The sequence below is a fragment of the Pectinophora gossypiella genome, chromosome 11 (genome assembly GCF_024362695.1).
Source record: "Pectinophora gossypiella chromosome 11, ilPecGoss1.1, whole genome shotgun sequence".
Lineage (NCBI taxonomy): Eukaryota > Metazoa > Arthropoda > Insecta > Lepidoptera > Gelechiidae > Pectinophora > Pectinophora gossypiella.
In genome coordinates, this window is record NC_065414.1 from 13,135,225 (window position 1) to 13,157,076 (window position 21,852).

General features: G+C 38.1%; 2 protein-coding genes across 2 annotated transcripts in view; one reads left to right on the forward strand and one right to left on the reverse strand.

Moving 5' to 3' along the window:
* LOC126370562 (spermine oxidase-like) overlaps positions 1–21,852 on the reverse strand; it is a 50,045-nt gene that overhangs the window by 14,040 nt on the left and 14,153 nt on the right. The gene's annotated exons all lie outside the window — the stretch shown is intronic.
* LOC126370584 (uncharacterized) overlaps positions 5,542–21,852 on the forward strand; it is a 46,709-nt gene continuing 30,398 nt past the window's right edge. The window contains exon 1 of the mRNA XM_050015532.1: positions 5,542–6,207. Coding sequence (XP_049871489.1) covers positions 5,651–6,207 — 557 coding nt within the window. The 5' untranslated portion in view covers positions 5,542–5,650. The remainder of the gene's footprint in view (positions 6,208–21,852) is intronic.

Sequence of the window (21,852 nt, forward strand, 5' to 3'; positions counted from 1 at the left end):
TGAATCTACAGTAATTCCTAAGAAAACGGTGTGTTCAACAAAATCTAAATTCTCGTCGTTAATTTTAATGTTATTATTTACTTTCTTTACGTTTGGTAGAGCAAATTTAATACACTTCGTTTTCTTAGCATTTAGAACTAGGTTATTTACTGTAAACCAGCTCAGAACCTGCGACACAGCGCTGTTTGCTTCGTCAAGTTCCTCTAACTTTCTATCGATTTTAAATATAAGAGAAGTGTCATCCGCGAACAGTACAATGTCAGCTTGGTTCTGTACTACATAAGGTAAATCATTTATGTACACTAAAAAAAGAAACGGCCCCAAAATGGATCCTTGAGGAACTCCCATTTGAACATGAGAGCCCGAAGAAGTTGTACTATTGATTTGTACCTTTTGTATCCTATCACCTAGATATGAATTTAACAAACTGAGAGCTCCATTATTTAGTCCATAGTGCCTCAATTTCAAAAGCAAGGTCTCGTGATCCACGCAGTCGAACGCCTTAGACAAGTCACAGAATACTCCTACGGCATTCTGCGACTCCTCCCAAGCATCGAAAATGTGTCGAACAAATGTGACACTCGCGTCTGTTGTAGACCGACCCTTAGTAAAACCAAACTGCTGGCTGTGAAGTAAGTTATTTAAATTAAAATGACATAGCAGTTGGTCGAGAATAATTTTCTCGAAAATTTTACTAAGTACTGGTAGAATAGAAACCGGTCTATAATTGGTGGGGTCTGATTTTGTGCCCGATTTAAAAAGAGGTATAACTTTACTGATTTTCATTAAATTTGGAAAAGTGCCATTTTCAACACTCATATTAAAAATGTATGCTAGATATGGTGCTAAGATATCAATAACAAAGCTCATCAATTTGACAGACAATCCCCATAAATCTTTCGAGGTTTTAAGTTTCAGCTGTTTGAATACTTTAACAATACTACTCGGATCAACGCGTTTAAAATCAAATAATTCAGTGCAAGCAGTAACATTACTTTTCAACAATATATCAGCTTGAACAGGAGAGGACCTGAGAGATTCTGTAGTTTTTACAGGGATGTTCGTAAAGAATTTATCAAAAACTTCAGCTACATCTTTATCTTGTTTAACTAACCCAGTGCCCGATTCTATATTGTATTCTAATTCACGCGGTTTCGAAGCCTTTGTTTCACTATTTATTACTTGCCAAACTGCCTTTATTTTATTATCCGCGGTCTTTATTTTACTACTAATATGCATCTGTTTGGCTGTATAACACACTCTTCGAAATATTTTAGAATAATTTTTGACGTAGCTTTTAAAACTATCAGTGTGTGTATACGTTTTTTCCTCATATAAAGAATAAAGAGTATTTCTACTTTTGCGAATGCCTACGGTAGCCCAGTCACTGAACTTGAATGATTGACTGTTGGTAACTACCTTTTGAGGAAAATTATTTTCAAATTCTTTATGGATTATAGTAAAGAAATCCCTGTAAAAATCGTCAGGATTGTCTGTATCAAAGTTTGGACAAGGTAAGTTACTAATAAGACTATTTCGATATTTATCTATCCGAGTATCAGTGATGGGTCGTGTACGAAATTTAATTTTCTGAACATTTTTAAGTACTGGGAAACTGACCAGCTGCCCACTGTGGTCTGACTTAAAACAGTTAAGCATACTGTTATCTTGGAAGTCACAATTGCAAAAAACGTTATCTAAACATGAGGCAGTTGTTTCTGTAATTCTAGTTGGCTCCATAAATATATTAACAAGGTTAAATGATGTAAACAAACTTAGAAATCTAGTTGTAATTGAATCTACTTCATATAAATCAACGTTAAAATCTCCACACACTATAATGGCTTTATTACTTTTAGATATGACCTTCAGTACATTTTCCATCACTGATTCAAAAACTGTGAAGTTAGCACTGTATGGGGGTCTGTATACGGCCACAACAATATGTTTCTCTGTTTCTATACATGAAATCTCCATAGTGCCCTCTATCGAAAGTCCAGTAATATCTTTGCGTTCTTTATATTTTAAACTATTTCTGATAAAAATAAGGGAGCCACCTCGTATTTTGATCTTTCGACAGAAAGCGCTAGCGAAATGATAATTTTTAAAACCGAATAACAATTCATAATCCTTCAACCAGTGCTCAGTAATACATAAAATGTCAATAAAAAATGTCTCTAAAAATAATTCTACGTCTAATTCTTTGCCAGAGAAGCCTTGAATATTTTGGTGAACTAGTTTTAATATTCCAAGCTTCTCTTTTGTCTTATTGTCTAGTTTAAAGATGAAGTACCATTCGTGGTACATGGCTGACTACCGTCAATAAAAGATTTTGTACTGTAGAAGACAGTACAGTCAATAAGTTTACTGCCTGGTCTGGCAGATGTCTCTTTAATATAAAAAAGTAGTACCGAACATATAATTTTTTTAAAGTACTTAGATAGATATATTCTATCTGTCGTTATCATACAATTTTGAATAAACTTATTCAAATCTAAATAAATAATATTACTATGATGTCAGTTCTAAAGTACATCAGCTAGTAAGTATTTGATCAACCTATTAGGGTAGTTTCCAACTAAGTAGTCAAATCAGTTCCTTTTTACCAAACGTCAAAACACGAAATTACTACGGAATTTGTTTAAAAAATCCACCTGTGACGTCATAGAGCAACGTGACAAAATATCGCACTTATTTTTTTATTTCTTTATTAAAATTCATAAATAAGTTAAATAGAAAAATTAAAACGTTTTTTGTCACTTTTATATCTGTCTTTATTTAGTAATCACAATTTTATAATTTATTTTTGACCTAGGAAACTACCCAATGTTCGCGCGGTGGATGCGATTGCACACATCTGGCAATCGTTAACTTATTTTGTGTTTTCTACTAACAATAGGTTAAGACTGCATTTTTACTAACAACGTAACAACTATGGATTGTAAATCTGAAAATAAATGATTATTATTATTATTGTATGTCTTTTTCATATCTCGGGCCTATGGAGGCCCGGACTTTTGGAAGGCGTGCGTGGGGCCGAAGCCAACACGTAGAGGCCCCTTAAGACAAAAAAAATATTATTATTATTATAACCCACTTGTCGTGCACCTAAAGGTGTAGACACACACGTTGCTCTTATAGTTAATATAAATGTCAGAGCTATTATCTCGATCCTTAATGTTACTACTACAAGCATCTGCCAGGATGTGTCTGTTCTAGTTACAAAATACCCCTAATTTAGGTTCTAAATGTCGATATTGTTCTAAAGCCTAAAACGTAATATCTAAGTATTAAATTATTACCCTAATATGCCATAACCATAACCACAGCTATTATTGTTTACCTATACCATACAACAAATAGGTAACTATCCGTTCCGCGCGTCAAAATAGGACGCCGACCTCACCCCCTTTAGGTACTGGTTGTAACCATGTTGTAGCTAAGCCCTTTACTCCTATATGGGGGAGGGAGAACGCGCCGACGGTGTCCCGCTCGCAAATCGCGTAAATCGACACATGGTAGGAATGAGATCTATGTATGCAGTATTTTAAAAAAATCAAAAATATTTATTTTTCAAAATTGGCTTACAAAGTTAGCGCTTTTTGAACGTCAAAAAAATTAAATTACAAAAAAAAATATTATGTAACTAGCTGTAAAACTACTACCACATCGGAATCTGTAACGCCGAGGGAAAGACGTGGCCAGAAAACCTCCCAGCACAGGGCCCTAGTCCTACTGTTTCATGTTTTCCTTTCTTTTCTTTTCAAATCCAGTTTGTATTACATAATTTATAGACTTAAATACAATGGTATTCCAATTACAGTCGGTGGAAGGAAAGTGAAAAATAAAGAGTTTCCTTATGTGACTTTATCACAGAAACAGTGTTTTATGATTTGGAGTGGGAAATTACTAAAAAAATAACCATTTATTTTTTGCCTTCCAAAAATCTATTAAGTAACTTTCGCTTCGCATTCCATAGTCTGATTTGATAGGTGCAAAAAGGTAACACCTATCTTACAAGTACATTAGGCCGTTATACTTAGTTACAATTGTATGCATTCGTATTTCAATGTACTCAATTATTCTAGCTATAAAGACTCGCGACAACAAACACTTCAGAACCCTGATACCAAACCCCGGCGTGGTCCACGATTTCCTTCATCACCAGCCCATTAATGTCCCCACTGCTGGGGCACGGGCCTTCCCTATGGATGGATAGGGAGATCGGGCCTTAAACCATCACGCGGGCCCAGTGCGGATTGGTGGTCATTAACGACTGCTAATGCAGCCGGGACCAACGGCTTAACGTGCCTTCCGAAGCACGGAGGAGCTCGAGATGATTTTTTTTTGTGGTCACCCATCTTATGACCGGCCTTTGCGAAAGTTGCTTAACTTCAACAACCGCAGACCGAGCGCGTTTACCGCTGCGCCACCGAGCTCCTCAAAAAAAGGATTTACCTAAATGTAGAGCCGCCATAAATATTGTTCCCTACAATTGTAGTTAGTAAGTATTGTGAACCGCTGTTCTAGTGAATCACTGGTCGTATCTTGATTTTAGTCAGACTTGGTACAAAATGTTTTATACTCAAATATCAGAGAGATTTTTGACCGAACTTCCTAATGGCACGATGTAATTCGTGCGATTTCCGAACCGATTTGACTACAGGGTAGATGACAACCTAGATGTACTTTTTACAAAAGACGTCTATAATTATGAAATGAATTAATAATGAGTTATGAATTTATAGCGCTTAGAGCACCGCCGGAAGCACGTGTTGCTCTAACCATAGAGACGTGGTCAAAAAATAGACGTAATATCTATTACTGGTATCCTTAATGTCTATGGTATCCTTACCCTAAAATCGCACATGAGTGCGATGTATCATGCATCTAATCACGCCGATTCGCGCCGTGGGGGTGACCTTAAGAAGTGTGTTAACAGTTATCAATAGAGTCAGATGATCAAGATTTATAATTATTGTAACGAACCGCATGGTGACGGGTTATATCATCCTATAGCCTAAGATCATTATTTTGTAAAAAAAAAACAACACTCCTGTAGTGTTTAGGAGTTACCGCTGTTTGTGTCTGAGGCATGACATGGAAAGGACAGTTGCGAATTTTCATCTTGTCTTCTCTAAAAAACGGTTCATGATTTTTTTATTATGTAGGTAAGTAGGTAATACCTACAGTTTCGACCTGCTAGGTATCTAGATGAAGACAAAATAAATTGCAAATTTAAAATTCAGATTTGCAATTTTAAAATTCACCTTTCTAATCTTAATTAATAAGCTCCACCAGCAGCGAGGCATAATCCAAACAAGACATTCCATCTGTAGTATTTGTTTCATAAACAATTTGTATACATTTTGCGATACAACGTTGTTTGTTTAAAACTATTGTTGGCGGGAGTCTATTATTCTATTGTGAGGGTAGGCAAGGTGCTTGAGGAGCCAGTGTCTGGAGGCATTGCGCACCCCGCACCGGTTTGATTGACATAATTACGCGCGGACGCAGGTACGGGGGGACCGCGCCAGTCGACTCGCGTCCGCCGCTCGCCGCGGCCGTGCTGCGCGCTACCGTGCCCACAAACCGGCCCGAATGCCGGGAAACCAGTCGGAGGTATGGCGGGGCCCGTGAGAGCCGCGCCATGTTAAAGCACGCGCAGCGGCCGCCGGCGGCGAACGATGCCGACCACCGCTACCAGAACATGCCGCGGCGGCCGCACCACCACCTGCCTCTGAATGTCTCCACCCTGGACTCCTCCAAACATTCCGTCGGAGGGACTTCAGCGAGCGTCAGCCCCGGCGCGCAGTCACCACCGGTCAACAACGCGCCGCCGGTGATAGCTCCCGTGCCCATCATATCGCCTCCTAAACTTGCCAATGGGAACGCATCTGGACTGCCGACTCCGCGGACACTCGTTCCCAGGCCGAAGAGTGTGCGGGCGGCCACGGAGGAAGCCCTCACTTCGCTGGCCCTACTTTGCCTCGTCAGTCTACTGCTGGCGCTGCTGGCGTTGCTGTTCTTGCTGAAGATCTCAGCACCGACGACCGGCGCCTCGGATGAGTTCGCTGTAGTGTATGAAGTGACGTTAGCATTGTGTGCGTTGACACTATCACTGAATCTATGCTGTCTCCTGGTGTGTGCAATACAGTTCCTCTTCGCCGTCAAGTTGGTACACTCACCATCGGCGCCGAACGGACGGTAAGTCTACTATGGCGATTGCAAATCATCAATCACTGTGCGATTTTATCCCCATGGGTGCGCCTCAACCGTTAAGAATGTTTCAAAACTGGTTGTGGATTCTCCAAAGCTTATACTATCGTGCGCTTACAAATATTATAAGTTAAAACTCGCTTGAACACGTTGGGTCGGGTTCGACTCGACTCTACCATCGTGTTGAAAGTTTACGTTCAAACAGTCTTATCTTAATTCAGGTTATCTCTTACACAACGCATAACTGTAAGAAAACGTGTAATTTCCGTCCACATACTTGAACTGTCTGGAGTTGAAGCCAGTTTTAAAGTTATATTTGAATCTTCGTCGGTTCCAGCGTCTTTAAAAACGATTACGAATGTTACTCGAAGGATTTTGGTTTGTTTTCTTTAAAAACTCTGCTCTCGTGTGTAAAGATTTGAATGGCGCCTGTTCTAACAACATCTCCGTTGCTTGTATTAGTAACTTTATTCCGTTGTAGGTAGGTATAATTAATACGACTTAGTCAGTTATATTGTAACTGTTCCTACGGATTCCTCGTTTCGCTGCTTTACTGCAATCATCTTCATCTTTAATTTGAATTTTAGATTTACTTATCTTTTCTTACTGGATCTTTTTTACAAAAAGTTTTTTACAAATTTCTATAATTATTTCTTAGCGATCGCGTGATGATTTCTTGAACAGTTATAGATACAATTACTTGTTATCTTTACAGGTAATGGCCCCGATTCCTGGAGACACCGCCTAATTTTATTTTAAGTTATATCCGTCATTTTCATATCCGTCGAAAAGGAAAGGGACGGATGATTCACAGCTCTTAATTTTAGGAAGAATGAGTAAATTAATGTGTCGGGTTATTGACTGACGTAAAATTTTTAGACGGTTGGTTTAGATTTGTGCTTAAAATTGACGTGTGTTCCATAAATTTTATGCTTGTCGATTACCCGTCCCTTTCCTTTTCGGCGGATAAGAAAAGGACAGATATAACTTAAAATAAAATTAGATGGTATTTGGGCTATTATTTTATTTTGGGTCCCATAACCTGTCTCTCACGTTCAAACACGATTTTTATAAAGCAAACATTTATTTTTTCAATAATTACACTATTGGTATATTTCTGATGTTATACTCGTACTTTTATGTTCCACGTTTTTATCAAAATTATTTGAATTTAACCAAAAACACGGTAACTAAGTTGTACTTTTGAGTAACGCAGTTGTTTCCCTACAAAATTCCACTGTCCCTCTCATATATTTACTCCATATAAACACACATTACTTAAAAATTCTTCAAGACGCTATTAAAATGTAATATTTGCGGTAATAACACGTAATTTAATCTTTACTTTAACAATACTAAATATTATTTTCCTTTATCAGTTTTTAATTATTCCAAAATATTTATTGTGTCCCCGCGGCAAACCAAAAAATTACGAACACTATGTTACCATACGAAACTGAGTCTTAAAATTAGAATTTTGTATGCATTTGCGCCAAAAGTCGTATAACATATAATCAAATATTATTGGGGCGCGGGGGGAGTGCGTGGCTTGGAAATTCGCCGAGTCAGTCGCGAGGACGCCGGCGGGATAGGTGCGTGTATTAATTGGGAGACCGCTGCGTGACCGCTGTGATAGGTGAGTTTTTTGAATATTGAATAATTTTTTCCGTTATATCTTTTAAAAAAGGAGCAAATATTTATTGTACACGATCTGTTTTATAAAATGAATTACCATATGAGTGCTATTTTAGAATACACGTGGTTTCTACAACTGAGTTACCGATGCACTGTGTTACTGCGAAATGTAACGCAGTTGTAGCCATCGTAACGCAGAGGAAATACTCAAAGTTTTTGCTCAATATTTACAAATTTAATAGTTTTAATAATTTAATTTATAATTATTTCGTTACAGAGTGTCGAGTTTATCGTCCACAAGTCCCTAGTCAACAACGTGTTGACCATCGGTAGTGTTTCGAGCAGGGTAGCGTGCCTGATACTCAGAATATCATCTCGATATTCGCCGACTGTCATCCAGGTATACGCTCCGACCTCGGGATACCACGATGACGAAGTGGAGACTATGTATGAGGAGATTTCTAAAGCCATGCATAGCCATAAAAGCCACTACACGATTGTGATGGGGGACTTTAATGCACAGTCGGGGAAGCGTTGTGGTAACGAGCTGAGAGTAGGGCAATTTGGATTTGGGGTCCGGAACACCAGAGGCCGGATGCTGGCGGACTTTATGGAAAAGGAGAACCTCTATATGATGAACTCCTTCTTCAGAAAGCCCGCACCCGCAAATGGACCTGGATAAGTCCCAGTCGAAATTATAAAAACGAGATCGATTTTATCATGTCGACGAAAAAGCACATATTCAATGATGTCTCTGTGATCAATGCCGTTAAGACGGGAAGCGAACGAACGGGTTTCCGAAAAGGCTTTAGCACCATAGACCACATCCATACAATGCGGCAGGTTATACAGAAGACCGAAGAGTATAATCTGCCACTTTGCTTGGCGTTTGTGGACTATGAGAAAGCCTTTGATTCGATCGAGACCTGGGCGGTGTTGCAGTCTCTTCAGAGGTGCCAAGTGGACCATAGGTACATCGAATTGCTAAGGGACCTCTACCAAAATGCCACTATGTCAGTTCGAGAATAGAACCAGAGCTCTAATCCGATCCAACTGCAGCGAGGAGAGAGACAGGGAGATGGCATCTCTCCGAAACTGTTCACTGCTGCATTGGAGGATATTTTTAAGCTTCTGGACTGGAAAGGATTTGGCATCAACATCAACGGCGAGTACCTGACGCACCTTCGATTTGCTGATGATATAGTCCTAATGGCTGAGACCCTGGAAGACCTGAACACCATGCTCGAGCATCTCAGTAACGCATCCCAACGAGTGGGTCTTAGCACGAACATGACAAAGACAAAAATTATGTCCAACGACCATGTCGCACCCACTCCAGGTTCAGGTTGGGAACGTTACACTCGAAGTTGTAGACCAGTACATTTACCTAGGACAAATAATCCAGTTAGGTAAGTCCAACTTCGAGAAAGAGATCTCTCGTCGGATCCAACTCGGATGGGCAGCGTTCGGGAAGCTGCGGAATATCTTCTCGTCCAAAATACCTCAGTGTCTCAAGAGGAAAGTCTTTGACCAGTGCGTGTTGCCAGTGATGACCTACGGCAGTGAGACGTGGCCGCTTATTATGGGTCTCGTGAGGAGGCTCGGTGTCGCTCAGCGGGCAATGGAGAGAGCTATGCTCGGTATTTCCCTGCTCGATCAAATCAGAAATGAGGAGATCCACAGGAGAACTAAAGTCACCGACATAGCTCGGCGAATTGCAAAGCTGAAGTGGCAGTGGGCAGGACACATAGCGAGGAGAACCGATGGCCGCTGGGACGGAAAGGTTCTAGAATGGCGACCACGTGTCGGACGACGCTCAGTATAGGCCCGCTACAAAGTAGACCGACGATCTGGTGAAGGTCGCGGGAAGCCACTGGATGCGGGCAGCGCAGGACCGATCGTCGTGGAGATCCTTGGGGGAGGCCTATGCCCAGCAGTGGACGTCGTAAGGCTGATGACGATGATGACATACATACATACATAAACTCATGCCTATTTCCCACCGGGGTAAGCAGAGACTATAGAATTCCATTTGCTGAAAACGAATTGAATGAATTTGATGTCCCATTAAATATATTTCACTCAGACAGAAACTAATGTATGTTTAATATTGTTTTTTTGAGAAGTTTTGATTTTATTTTATTCTAAGAGAGTTTTGTTTAATTTGTTATGTTTTCAATTTAATTGTATTCTGTTTTTAATTGTTTTTAGTAAGTTAAACACCATAGATGCGGAAAATTTACCATTATGTTACTTACTAAACTACTGCGTTACTTTTATGTCCCCCATTTTTATGGAGACATTTTCAGACTTAGAACTAAAACTATCTAAGTATGTTTTAAAATTTTTGACTTTTTTTGATAATTTTTAATATATAAATGGCCTCCATAAATAAAATGCTTGAACTGCTATTTTTTTCCATTTTATTGCAAAAGTTTATCTCATAAAATCAAAATTAGGTAACGAAGTGGTAAACCTAACCATAAAAAGATGTATTAGACTGAAATGTTTCGTGATTTAATAATATAAGGTCAAAAATCTTTTATCTTAATTTAAAAAAGAAAAGGTTTGAATTTAATGTGAACGTTCCCAATAATAAAACTACATAATGTAACAAAGTAACACAGTTGTTGTTTTTCTGCACCCTCCCTAGTATAAATATAAAAATAAGTGAAAAATAATTGGTAAACATCGCTGCAAATTCCTGTAAAATGTAATTTAAATATTATTATTGTTATAATAGTAAGAAATACTAACAAACAATAGCATAAATAAAAAAAAATTTTTTTGGCGAATAAGTTAACCATGGCACCCAGAATAAAATAATAGCCCATTTACAGGAATTAGCACCATTATCTGTAAAAAAATATGCGTAGTAGATATTGTCATAATATTATGATCTGAGGACTGTGATGATTTGACCCACGGAATAGAAGTAAGAGGTTGGTAAACGCGCATTTTGTTTGAGAACCTCCGACGTCTGTTTCTACTGCAATCAGATAACTACAACAGTTCTGCTGCTTCTCAAATTCCATAGCCACTTTACTGGCAATATAATTAATATATTTTATGTGATAGGCTGCAATTTTAATCATTAAGTACTTGTCATAAGATACCGCATACAAAAGTATGTTTTTGATAAATAGCCGATCATATAGGTTTTTAGCTTTCCTGTGATATGGAAGGACCTCGTTGCATAATAGTCATATTTGTTTTTTTTTGCCCTGATGACCTTTTAAAAATACGATTACGGTGCCTCGTGCGTCGTCAAGTTGTATCAGAATTTGAATTCAAAACTCAGTACCTAATTACTTCATTGTTTTGTTCTAGATTCAAATTTTAATACGAGATACTTAAATCCAATATTTGTTGAAAATGGAAATTAGCATTCGTTTTTTGGGTTTATTTGAAAATCGAAGACTATAAGTAAATACTTACACGTGATACCTACATTTAGTTGACAGGTGCTAACGGTTTCAAACGGCGGTTATTTGTGAATGGTGGTGTAAAAAACAGCCGTGTTTCATACTATACGTAGTTCGTTATTCAACGGTTCCCGCACGAGTGGGAAGGTTATTGTTATCTTGTATTAGGATTTTTTTGATAATTGACAAAAAGCGTGAGGCGTAGGCGAATATAGGTAATAGAACCGTGGCAGTCCAGTTGGAAGACTGCTTAGAGATTGCAGGTTCACATCGAGCACGAGCCAAAATCAATGATTTTCGAATTAGTTTGAAATTCATGTTTTCTTTAAATAATTATCAACCCACGCATACCCGAGAAATGTGTTTTTGGAGGTATGTGACCTATTCTGAAGGTCAGACAGGCAGTCGCAAAAAACGGACCTATCATTCTTCATGTTATTCCTGTGAAAAGCGTAATGACACTAAAAACCATAAAATGAAACTAAAATAGTCTAAGATTTCAAATTCAGAATCATTTGTTTGACGTAATCTTCGTTTTGTGAACCCAAAGCATCAAGATGAAAAACAACAATCATCACACTGTGATACCCTAATCGACATCGTGTGGATCGAGGCACTGTGTGTGGTCTCACCCTTACCTCATTGAGACAGTAAAATGACCATAGAGGTAAAACAATATAGATACACTTTTTATTAATGAATTTAAATCGAGGTAGAGTTGACTTTTGCGTTAATTTTAGAATTATAGGCATTCTAATTAAAGTCTGACACTTAGTAGTAAGTACCGGTGGTATAAATAAATAAATAAAAAAACATTTGATCATAGATCTCCAATAGCTGAAACAGGTGGATAGGTGGATCGCTTCGATATTCTTACAGCAATCACAATTGTAAAATATAATATGTCTTAATCACTGACGTACTATAAACAAATAGACTCACGATCGCTAAGGATTTTTCTAAAAAAACTGTCCGAACCGTGTTGTATATACGGATATATTAAATTATTATGTAGGTAGTAATTTCGTTCCCTCAAATTAAGATCCGTGCTTCAGAAGGCACGTTAAGACGTTGGTCCTGGTTACTACTTACTGATGTAAGTAAGTAGTCGTTACATGAGTCATGTCAGAGGCCTTTGGCGGCTCAATAATAACCCTGACACCAGGGTTGATGAGGTTGGTACTCCACTTCACAACCCACACGATAGAAGATAGAAGAAGAATGGTCCTAAAGGTTATTTCTTATGACTAAACTTAACAAAATATCACGTCATAACTCTTTGAACATCCGATGTATTATAGTCTATCTATAGGCACACTGTGTGGTCTCACCCTTACAGCTGAGACAGTAACCGGTACTCGCTTCCGCATTTCCACTTTAATCTGCGCGGACGCATAGCGAGCAGTGCACTGGTTCAAATACAGGCGATTTATTCGATATGACAGTGTATATTTAGATCCTTGACCATTCGTTATTACCCGACTTTTTTACTATTATTATTATGTATGTTGTTTCCATATCTTACGCCTATGGAGTCCCGTACTTTTGGAAGGCGTGGGGCCGAAGCTAACACGTAGAGGCCCCTTAAGACATTTTAATCTAAATGTGTTTTACGAAACGTCAAATCGCAAAATTTTCTATGGAATTTGTATGGAAATACTCTCCTGTGAATTCATCAATACAGGCTACAGGCAGTCAAAAATCGTACTTATTGTTACTTAGTTCATAGATAAAATTCGAAAATAAGTCAAAAAGAAAAATGATTAATTTTTGATTATAATATCTCTCTCTATTTAAGAGCTGCGCTCTTGTCGGTGGAGTAACCGCCATTCCTCTCTTCCCGCCAAAACCTTCACCTCCTGATACGACACGACCTGCACCTTCTCTTTTATTTGTTTCATAAATGTTATCCTAGGTCTACCCCTTCCTCTCTTCTCCTGTTTCTTCCTTTCTTCTTCTGTTCTGTATGTTGTGTGCAATAAAGTATATTTGATTTGATTTGATTCTCTTCAATTTTTCCTTCTATAATGTTTGTTATAAATGAATCGTGTCGTATCAGGTGGCCAATCATATTTCCTCTCCGGTTCTCTATAGTCTTCAATATGGTTCTCTTTTCTTCAACTCTTTCCAGCACTTTTTCATTTGACACCATTTCAGTCCAGCTTATACCCTCCATCCTTCGCCAACACCACATCTCAAACGCTTCCAACCTCTCTCCTCTTGATTATAATATAATCATGTTAAATTATGTTGCTTCTATTTCTATTCTATTGGTGTCATGAAGAGCAAATTCGAACACTTCTAAGGTTCCAAGATCATTGGCATCCTGTTAACAGGTTCCATTCCAATTTGCAAAACGAAACAGGTTTTAGACTTCCGCAATGACTAACGTAACCTTATAACTAATGGGTGCTAAAGCCACAAAACTCAAATGTGAATAAATAACTATTTAATTAATTCATAAATTGGTATTTGAATAGCTGTAGTTTGCAGATAATAGATCGGGAAATATAGAAACGCTTATTGCTATACAGGGTGCGCCTACGCCATTGTTGACGTAAATAAATCAAATAGAATGAAATAATTTATTTCTCCTCTCGTGTGGGTTGTGAGTAAGAAATGCAATCCCGACTCGGGATTGCAAATTCGAGATCCCGCGGGATTGGAAAAATCAATCCCGCGAGATCCCAAATTTTCGGGATCTCGTCTAGTTCATAAAAAAAAGTAAAGTTAGGATGGCTCAAAACGATTTAAACTGCTTGTTTGTAATAGTGAGGTTAATTAAAACAAAATATGTTTTCAATAAAAACAAAAACCTTTATTCTTCAATATTAAAATAATTCAGTTTTCTTTGGAAATCAGCATAATCTAAACAAAAAGTATAACTCAAGGAGATTCGCCCAATCCCGTCAATATCGAATGGGATCTCGTCATATTATGCTTCGGGATTGATCCCGAAAAATTAGACGAGATCTCGCAAGATCGGGATTGCATTCCCTAGTTGTGAGACGAATGATAGACGTCGTCAAATTTGGGATCACAAAATGATTCTTGTGGATTTCCCCACCGGTATTGAACCCGGGACCTCCGGATCGTGAGCCTAACGCTCAACCGCTGGACCATAGAGGAAGTTTAAAATAAAAATTTGTTTAATTTTAATGACACACGGAGGAGAAGATAAAAGCCAGTTTATTTTTTTCTCAAGCAATTAAAAGTGAACCTAATCTTTAATCATAAAAGGTATTGCATAATAATAGCTATTACCTTGGACTTCATTAGTGAGCTGATTGGAAACTAACGACAAAAGCCAGATAAAAAATATAGTCAAGTTTCATAGAAGCAACCTGTTTACTGGGGACAGGAATGTTTGACGCCCTACCATGAGGCTCTGTAGATTACAGTTAGCTATTTCGTTTTCCCTTCGCGGGTTGGAAGGTCAGACAGGGTGTCGCTTCTGTAAAAAGCGGATCTGTCAAATCAGGTTAGGTAAGCATGCAAGCAAACCTTGTGAAAACGGGACAACGCTGTGGAGACGATGATTTATTTATGTATTTAACAGTTTATTGTACATAGAAAAGGACGTAAAGGTAATTACACTAACACAAGACAGACAAACGGTCGAGCTTATTACCAGTAGAAAGCTCTTCTAACAGACCAGGAAACAGATAAACTTAAACTCTGAGAGGACGATTATGTACATACATTATGTTAAACATACTAAACACAACACTTTTATATACAAGTAATACATAACATAGGTAAGGAATATACAATTTTGTTTACTAGTTTATGTACGTATAGTTTTATACATAGTACGAAAATCATTGAATACGCCCATATCCCCATGTGAAAAAGTAGAGTACCACAATTTGCCAAAATCTGTAGGAATTGTATACAAGTTCCAGCTTGATTTAATTTTAGAATAACTTGGAAAATAACGCGAGACAGAAGAGTTAGACCTTAAACATCAGTAAACATAAGCTGACGAATATATTCTCAATTGGGCAAGATGAAGCGGATACCCACACTTCACCGAACAACACACAAACGATATGGCACTTTTAAGTTTCCGATCAACTATGGAACAAAAAAGTACAGTGGAACATATATTATAAATGTATACAAACTTAAACCTTATGGTAGCCTCCCTGATCACAATTTATAGTGTACCTACCTAAGTATACAGGCAGGTGCATGATTCAAAACGCACGCCGTGGGAAAATCGCGATCTCTTGATGTCCTGATATATTACAATTGTAAATAATGTTATTGACCGAAGGTATCTATATTACAGCTAAAGGTAGGTTATCTACGCACATAACTACCTAAGTATACTTACGTAAGTTCACCTATAAATTTCGCTGGGAATGAGAGAGAATCGATATCAGTTTAGCAACCCTGAACTCAATTCAAATTTCGATTAAATTTGATAATGGAACATCTTCATAATTCCAGGTTTTTAAAAAGCTTTTAATCCAAATAACAAAAAAGTAGTTGGCATATTTATTAAAATAATAAAACAAAATAAAATAATAGTATAATGATAATTGCTAACGTAGTTTTAAGGGTATTGTTACTAACACTATGGACTTAAGTTGTCTGAAAATAAACTTTTTTTTTTTAAATGGTAATAGAATAGAGCAAAAAACTCATTTACTTACAGCAATTATCACGTATTCACGAGAAGATGGCTACTGCATTGCGTTGTATAACGTAATAATTTAGTTGCTCAGTAAATCGAATAACGGACCATAATAAACGCGATATACGATCTCTTCTTACGAATTGGAACGATTTATATTGTAGGTACGTTGAATTTTAGTAGGTAGACAGTGCTGAACAAATAGTTGAGAGTTATGTTAGTGTAAAGGAAGCCAGTGGACCCCAACTTTTATTCCTCAGGCGACGAAACTGCAGTATGATAAAGTATTGTGAAATAAACCTTTATCTTTAAATGCTACAAAAGGAACGCTCAAATACAAAGCACGCGTTCAGAATATAAAATCAAATGACAAATGTATTCTATTTTGTATGAAAATGGCGTAAAGTCGATTTAGGCTATGCACGGGAATGCATAGGGTAATGAATCCGAAAATATAATTCGTAAACAAACAGTGTAAAATGTTATGGTGTTTAGACGTTTGAACGTTTCCTGGATGTGTCATTTGTATTCCCGTTGAGTAGAATGATTTTGAAAATAGGTCGCTTCAAGTGCTTTGGGAATGTGAGGATAAATCTAAATGAAGCGCTGTCGTTCCGTTTCTCTATCTTCTAAGCTTGACTGGGTGGATCTCCTCTACATTTCGTGAAACCCGACAGTGTGTCTTTTCTACCAGGATGGACATTTACTTGGGCGATGGGGTGATCACATCATCACATGCCACCATGCTGTTAATCATAATAAATTTTAACACATGGTATAAAAGTGGCTGCAAGATGTAATGTAAAATAGATGTAATGTAATGTAAAGTAGCAATATTGTTTTTTTAGGTGAGGTGCTTCGACGTTGGCTTTTTAACGCTCATAGCTTAACCACTGGACTACAGAGGCTGTTTCATCATCATCATCAGTCCATTAACGTCCCCAAGGCTGGGGCACGGGCCTTCCCTATGGATGGATAGGGAGATAAGGCCTTAAACCATCCCGCGGGCCCAGTGCGGATTGATGGTTATTAACGACTGCTAATGCAGCCGGGACCAACGGCTTAACGTGCCTTCCGAAGCACGGAGGAGCTTGAGATGAAAACTTTTTTTTGTGGTCACCCATCCTACGACCAGCCTTTGCGAAAGTTGCTTAACTTCAACAATCGCAGACCGAGCGCGTTTACCGCTGCGCTACCGAGTCAATTACCTATCTATGATCCAAAAAACAATTCTATTCTAACTCATTAAGTCGAAAAATAAAATTGACGAAAAACAACACAAAGGAAAACAATCTGTTTTAAAATTCGAACGGCATTTCCCACAAACTGTAAAACCAACACGAAGGTACAAATGTATACTGTAGATATAGTATTATTAGTAAGTGTATATGCTACATTCCAGCCTATCTGTCTGAATGAACCACACGAGGTCACAGCAAATAATTCAGGACCGGTTTCTATAAAATCGCCTCGCCTCTACCTGTCTCCACTCTCATGTTTATGCGATACGAAACTTCGCGTTATGTCGCGCGCTCGTCGTAGTGTCGTCAAAAAGTGATTAGGTACCATAACATTTCTTCTTTATAATGGTATTCTTAATTTGAATTTTTGACTTTTTGGTGTATACAATCATAATGTCAAACCCTTCGAGTTTATTATTATTGAAATAAACGATATGATTATGAAATATCCAAGATGGCGAGTTATCGAAAATATGGAACATTTACGTACATAACTTTCGCAAAGGCCGGTCATAGGATGGGTGACCACAAAGAAAAAGTTTTCATGTCGTGCTCCTCCGTGCTTCGGAAGGCACGTTAAGCTTTTGGTCCCGGCTGCATTAGCAGTCGTTAATAACCATCAATCCGCACTGGGCCCGCGTGATGGTTTAAGGCCCGATCTCCCTATCCATCCTTAGGGAAGGCCCGTGCCCCAGCAGTGGGGACGTTAACGGGTTGATGATGATGATGATGTGTTTCTGTTGCATACTTTTAACTTACAAGATGATTTCATTTCATTATATTATATTTTTTATGAGACAACTTTCTAATTAACTTTGCTTGTTTTTCTTGTGTCGCGGTAAGTAGCTGATATAATCATAATCTGTAGGTAATACAGACTCTCAAACACAAGTTCAACTCAAAAATATTTTTATTCAGTAAGTAACGTAGTTACACTTTAAATCGTGATTTTTTTATATAAGTAGGTATTTTTTATGTAAGTACCTCTCTAAATATTTCTTTTTTGGCCGAGAGTCTCTACTACTGCCTAAAAATATCTAGCAGAGCTATGAAAAAGGCACATTCAGTAGCGCACCAAAACCGCAAACATTCCGTTCAGCCATACTTTTACCAAAACTTAGGTACCTACTATCAAACTGTTCGAAATATCTCAAGAATGAATCCTTCGACAAGGTCGTGCATTGAACGAGCATCCCGATTATTTCCGGTGTAATAAAACCAGGTTAAAAACCACATCAGTTGACTAGAAGATTATTTTACAATCCTTCGCATTCTACGAATAAGGTACAGAATTCTTTTATAATAGTAATCCCGATGGTAAAGTTAACATGGTAGCAACCACACATGGATTTCTTAATCAGCTGCTGAACAACATAAGATGGTGAGGAATTTGTTATTAACTCGTTTATGTGGGAGACGGAAATGACAAATTGGAAATAGGTATTTATGGTTATTTTATGACAAAACGGTAGAATATTAATAAAATTACTAGGAACAATCTTCGTAGTTTCCTTGACCCATTTCTGAGAACCCAAAAAATATTCATTTCGTCTTTATAATACATCATAATTTAAATGGAACTGAAATTAAAACATATTACGTTTATTTATTGTTGTAATTCCCGTTTCACTGTGAAGACTTTTTTCATAAAAAATAATGGAGATATCTCTATAAACTTCCTGCTCTACCGAAATTAATTTTATTTCGTTTCACTTCAATTCTTGAGGTTCCAAAGACATCCACACAATATCTTACACTACCATTACCTTTTGAGTTCAAAAATACACAAAAACTCTCCACTTCTCAACAACTTTTGTTGAATTCTTCAAATGGTTGAGTCCAGTCAGTCTGGACCCTATTGCATAGCGCGAATTTATTTTCCAGGCAGGCATACTTAATACAGTGAAATTGAGGAGCAACAGGTTAGCATAGTGTTTGCATGAGATCAGGAGGGATGAGGCATATTACGATAAAAGTGATGAGTGTGGATGGACATAGAGGTAGGGGACGACCCGAGAAAGTGTGGGTGGATTGTGTGAAGAAGGATAAGTGTGTGAAAAGTGTGTGTACGGAGAATACGACTGGCAGAGATAAATACATGTTGTGTCGGTAAGAGCCGAATAACCGAGTTGTAAGTTTCAAAGTCCACTTGACACTTCTTGTCCTGGTTGACAGACTTTAGAGATGGCAACCCTACCTGTAGCAAAAAAGAGAAGGGGAATGATGAGGCAGGTAAAGTAAATGGTTAAAACCATGACCATGGAACCAAAAGACCATGACACCTAAGAAGGAATGTCTAACTCACTTCTTCTATCGTGTGGGTTGTGAAATTTTTTAACAATCTGAGCAACCCTGGTGTCAGGGTTACTATTGAGGCGCCAAATGCCGCTGACATGGCACATGTAACGACTACGTACTTTTAAACAGAAGGACCTGTTCAGTACAATTAGTGATTATTTCAATAGGATATCTAACATTTTACAATCGTCTCAATGCGCGGTCTGTCAAAGTGCGTAAGCTAGCTTTTTTTTTTTTTTTAGTAAGCTCGCGTTGTGACGTTCATTAGCATAGTGATGTATCAGTCGATATTAGATCGATCGTTTATTTTCTATCTGACAGTGTTTACTACAGTAAGTAAATCACATAATCATCTTACTTTTCGAACAATCAGGTGATTTGGCCTGTTATGTCCTAGGTAAATAAATGGTCTCACAAAGTGACTTCGACAACGTCCCAATCAGAAATCTAAGCCGGTCCTCCAGATCGCGAGCCCGGCGCTCCAACCACTTGAACATGGAGGCTGTTAATATAGAATACCTCCCTACAGGATATCCAAATCACTGACGTTCAAGAATGAAAAAGGTACTTAGGGAAACATTGATTGTGAAGACGTAAAATGATTCAGTCAATAAAAAATCGTTTTAAAATTCTTTGACGGTCACATTCAAATGAACGCCTAAAGGAAAACAGGAAATGTTCCTATATTTGATATTGATTCCTTAACATTTACAGCTAGTCAGCCTACACTTCCTGGCTGTGTATGTAGGTAGGAGAATAGACTCTATAGCGGTAACTCAACATGATTCATTATGTTTATAAATACTAAAGCATCGTGGTTCGATGACCATTGTAAAAGGCATCGATCTACAAATTCAAAAACATCTTTATTCAGTGGGTAACATAAAACACTTTGAATCGTCGATTTTCACATAAGGATCGTCTCGTCCGCCTAAAACTATTGCAGCTTCTCACGACCTGTATAGCCGAGGAAAAGAAGCTGCAAGAAAGACCCCGGCACAGTGCCCTAGACGTTTTTTTAAAAATACTTACCATAATTATCATCATCACTATAGAATTATCCCGTTTTTGGGTCCGCTTACCTTTTTCTTGCAGCTTCTATACTACCTCTAAACTATGTTCGAAAGGGGGCGAGGTAAACGTACCTGAGACACTGGTGGGGAGCGGAGAATTGTCGTTCTATACGTAGTATTGTTCCTTATTCTATGACTATGCATAAAGTGTGAGATAAGTTTATCAAAACAAAAGCATTTATAGTTCGATGACCATTGTTAGTGGCCCATTCATCGGAGGTTACGAACGTTTCGCCTCGTATAGTTATAAATAGGAGTACGTATGTTACGCTATCTATACTTAATAACGAAGCTCATTATGAAATAGTAACGTTAGATACCAGAGTCGTTACTTATAATTCTTGATGAATGTTGTAACATAATATATTATTATTTTAGTTTCGATTGCTACTATTTCCGTATCAAATTTTAATGAACGGAACATTTTTGATGGATCCTTTATTAATTGTACTTAAGTACTTTTTTTTCTATCGTGTGGGTTGTGAGGTGGAGTACCAACCTCATCAACCCTGGTATCAGGGTTACTATTGAGCCGCCAAATGCCCTTTACTCATGTAACGACTACTTACTGTGTTATTAATTGTAATGTGTTCGTGCGATATGTCTGATTATTAAAATTAAGTTCTGTGCAATAATCTATTTATCTACTTAAATAAATCTAACGATGAGACGTATTTTTTCATAATATACATTCAGGCCTGTGATCCTTATCGGGGTAGGCAGAGTGACAAATCTTTAGTTGAATTGGTACGTTGTTATGATTCAATGAATCTCAATCAAAACATAAATGTCTGCATGGATTACTTTATCGCGCGCGACGCGTTTAACAATAGACGCAGCGAAAACTGTTTCTGTAGAAAAACGTCTCACGTCTATTGGCTAAAATACGCTACGCGTATACCTACGCTGTATATCATCATCAGCCCATAAACGTCCCCACTGCTGGGGCACGGGCCTTCCCTATGGATGGATAGGGAGATCGGGCCTTAAACCATCACGCGGGCCCAGTGCGGATTGATGGTTATTAACGACTGCTAATGCAACCGGGACCAACGCTTAACGTGCCTTCCGAAGCACGGAGGAGCTCGAAATGAATACTTTTTTTTTGTGGTCACCTATCCTATGACCGGCCTGTACGAAAGTTGCATAACTTCAACAATCGCAGACCGAGCGCGTTTACCTCTGCGCCACCGAGCTCCTCTATATATACACAGATAACCCATGTCGAGTCGTTTTTGTGCTCTCCGTGCCAGAGCTATACACAACATACAGACAATGTCTTTGTACCCACCGTGTCATCTTTTGTCGCGTTTTCCGCT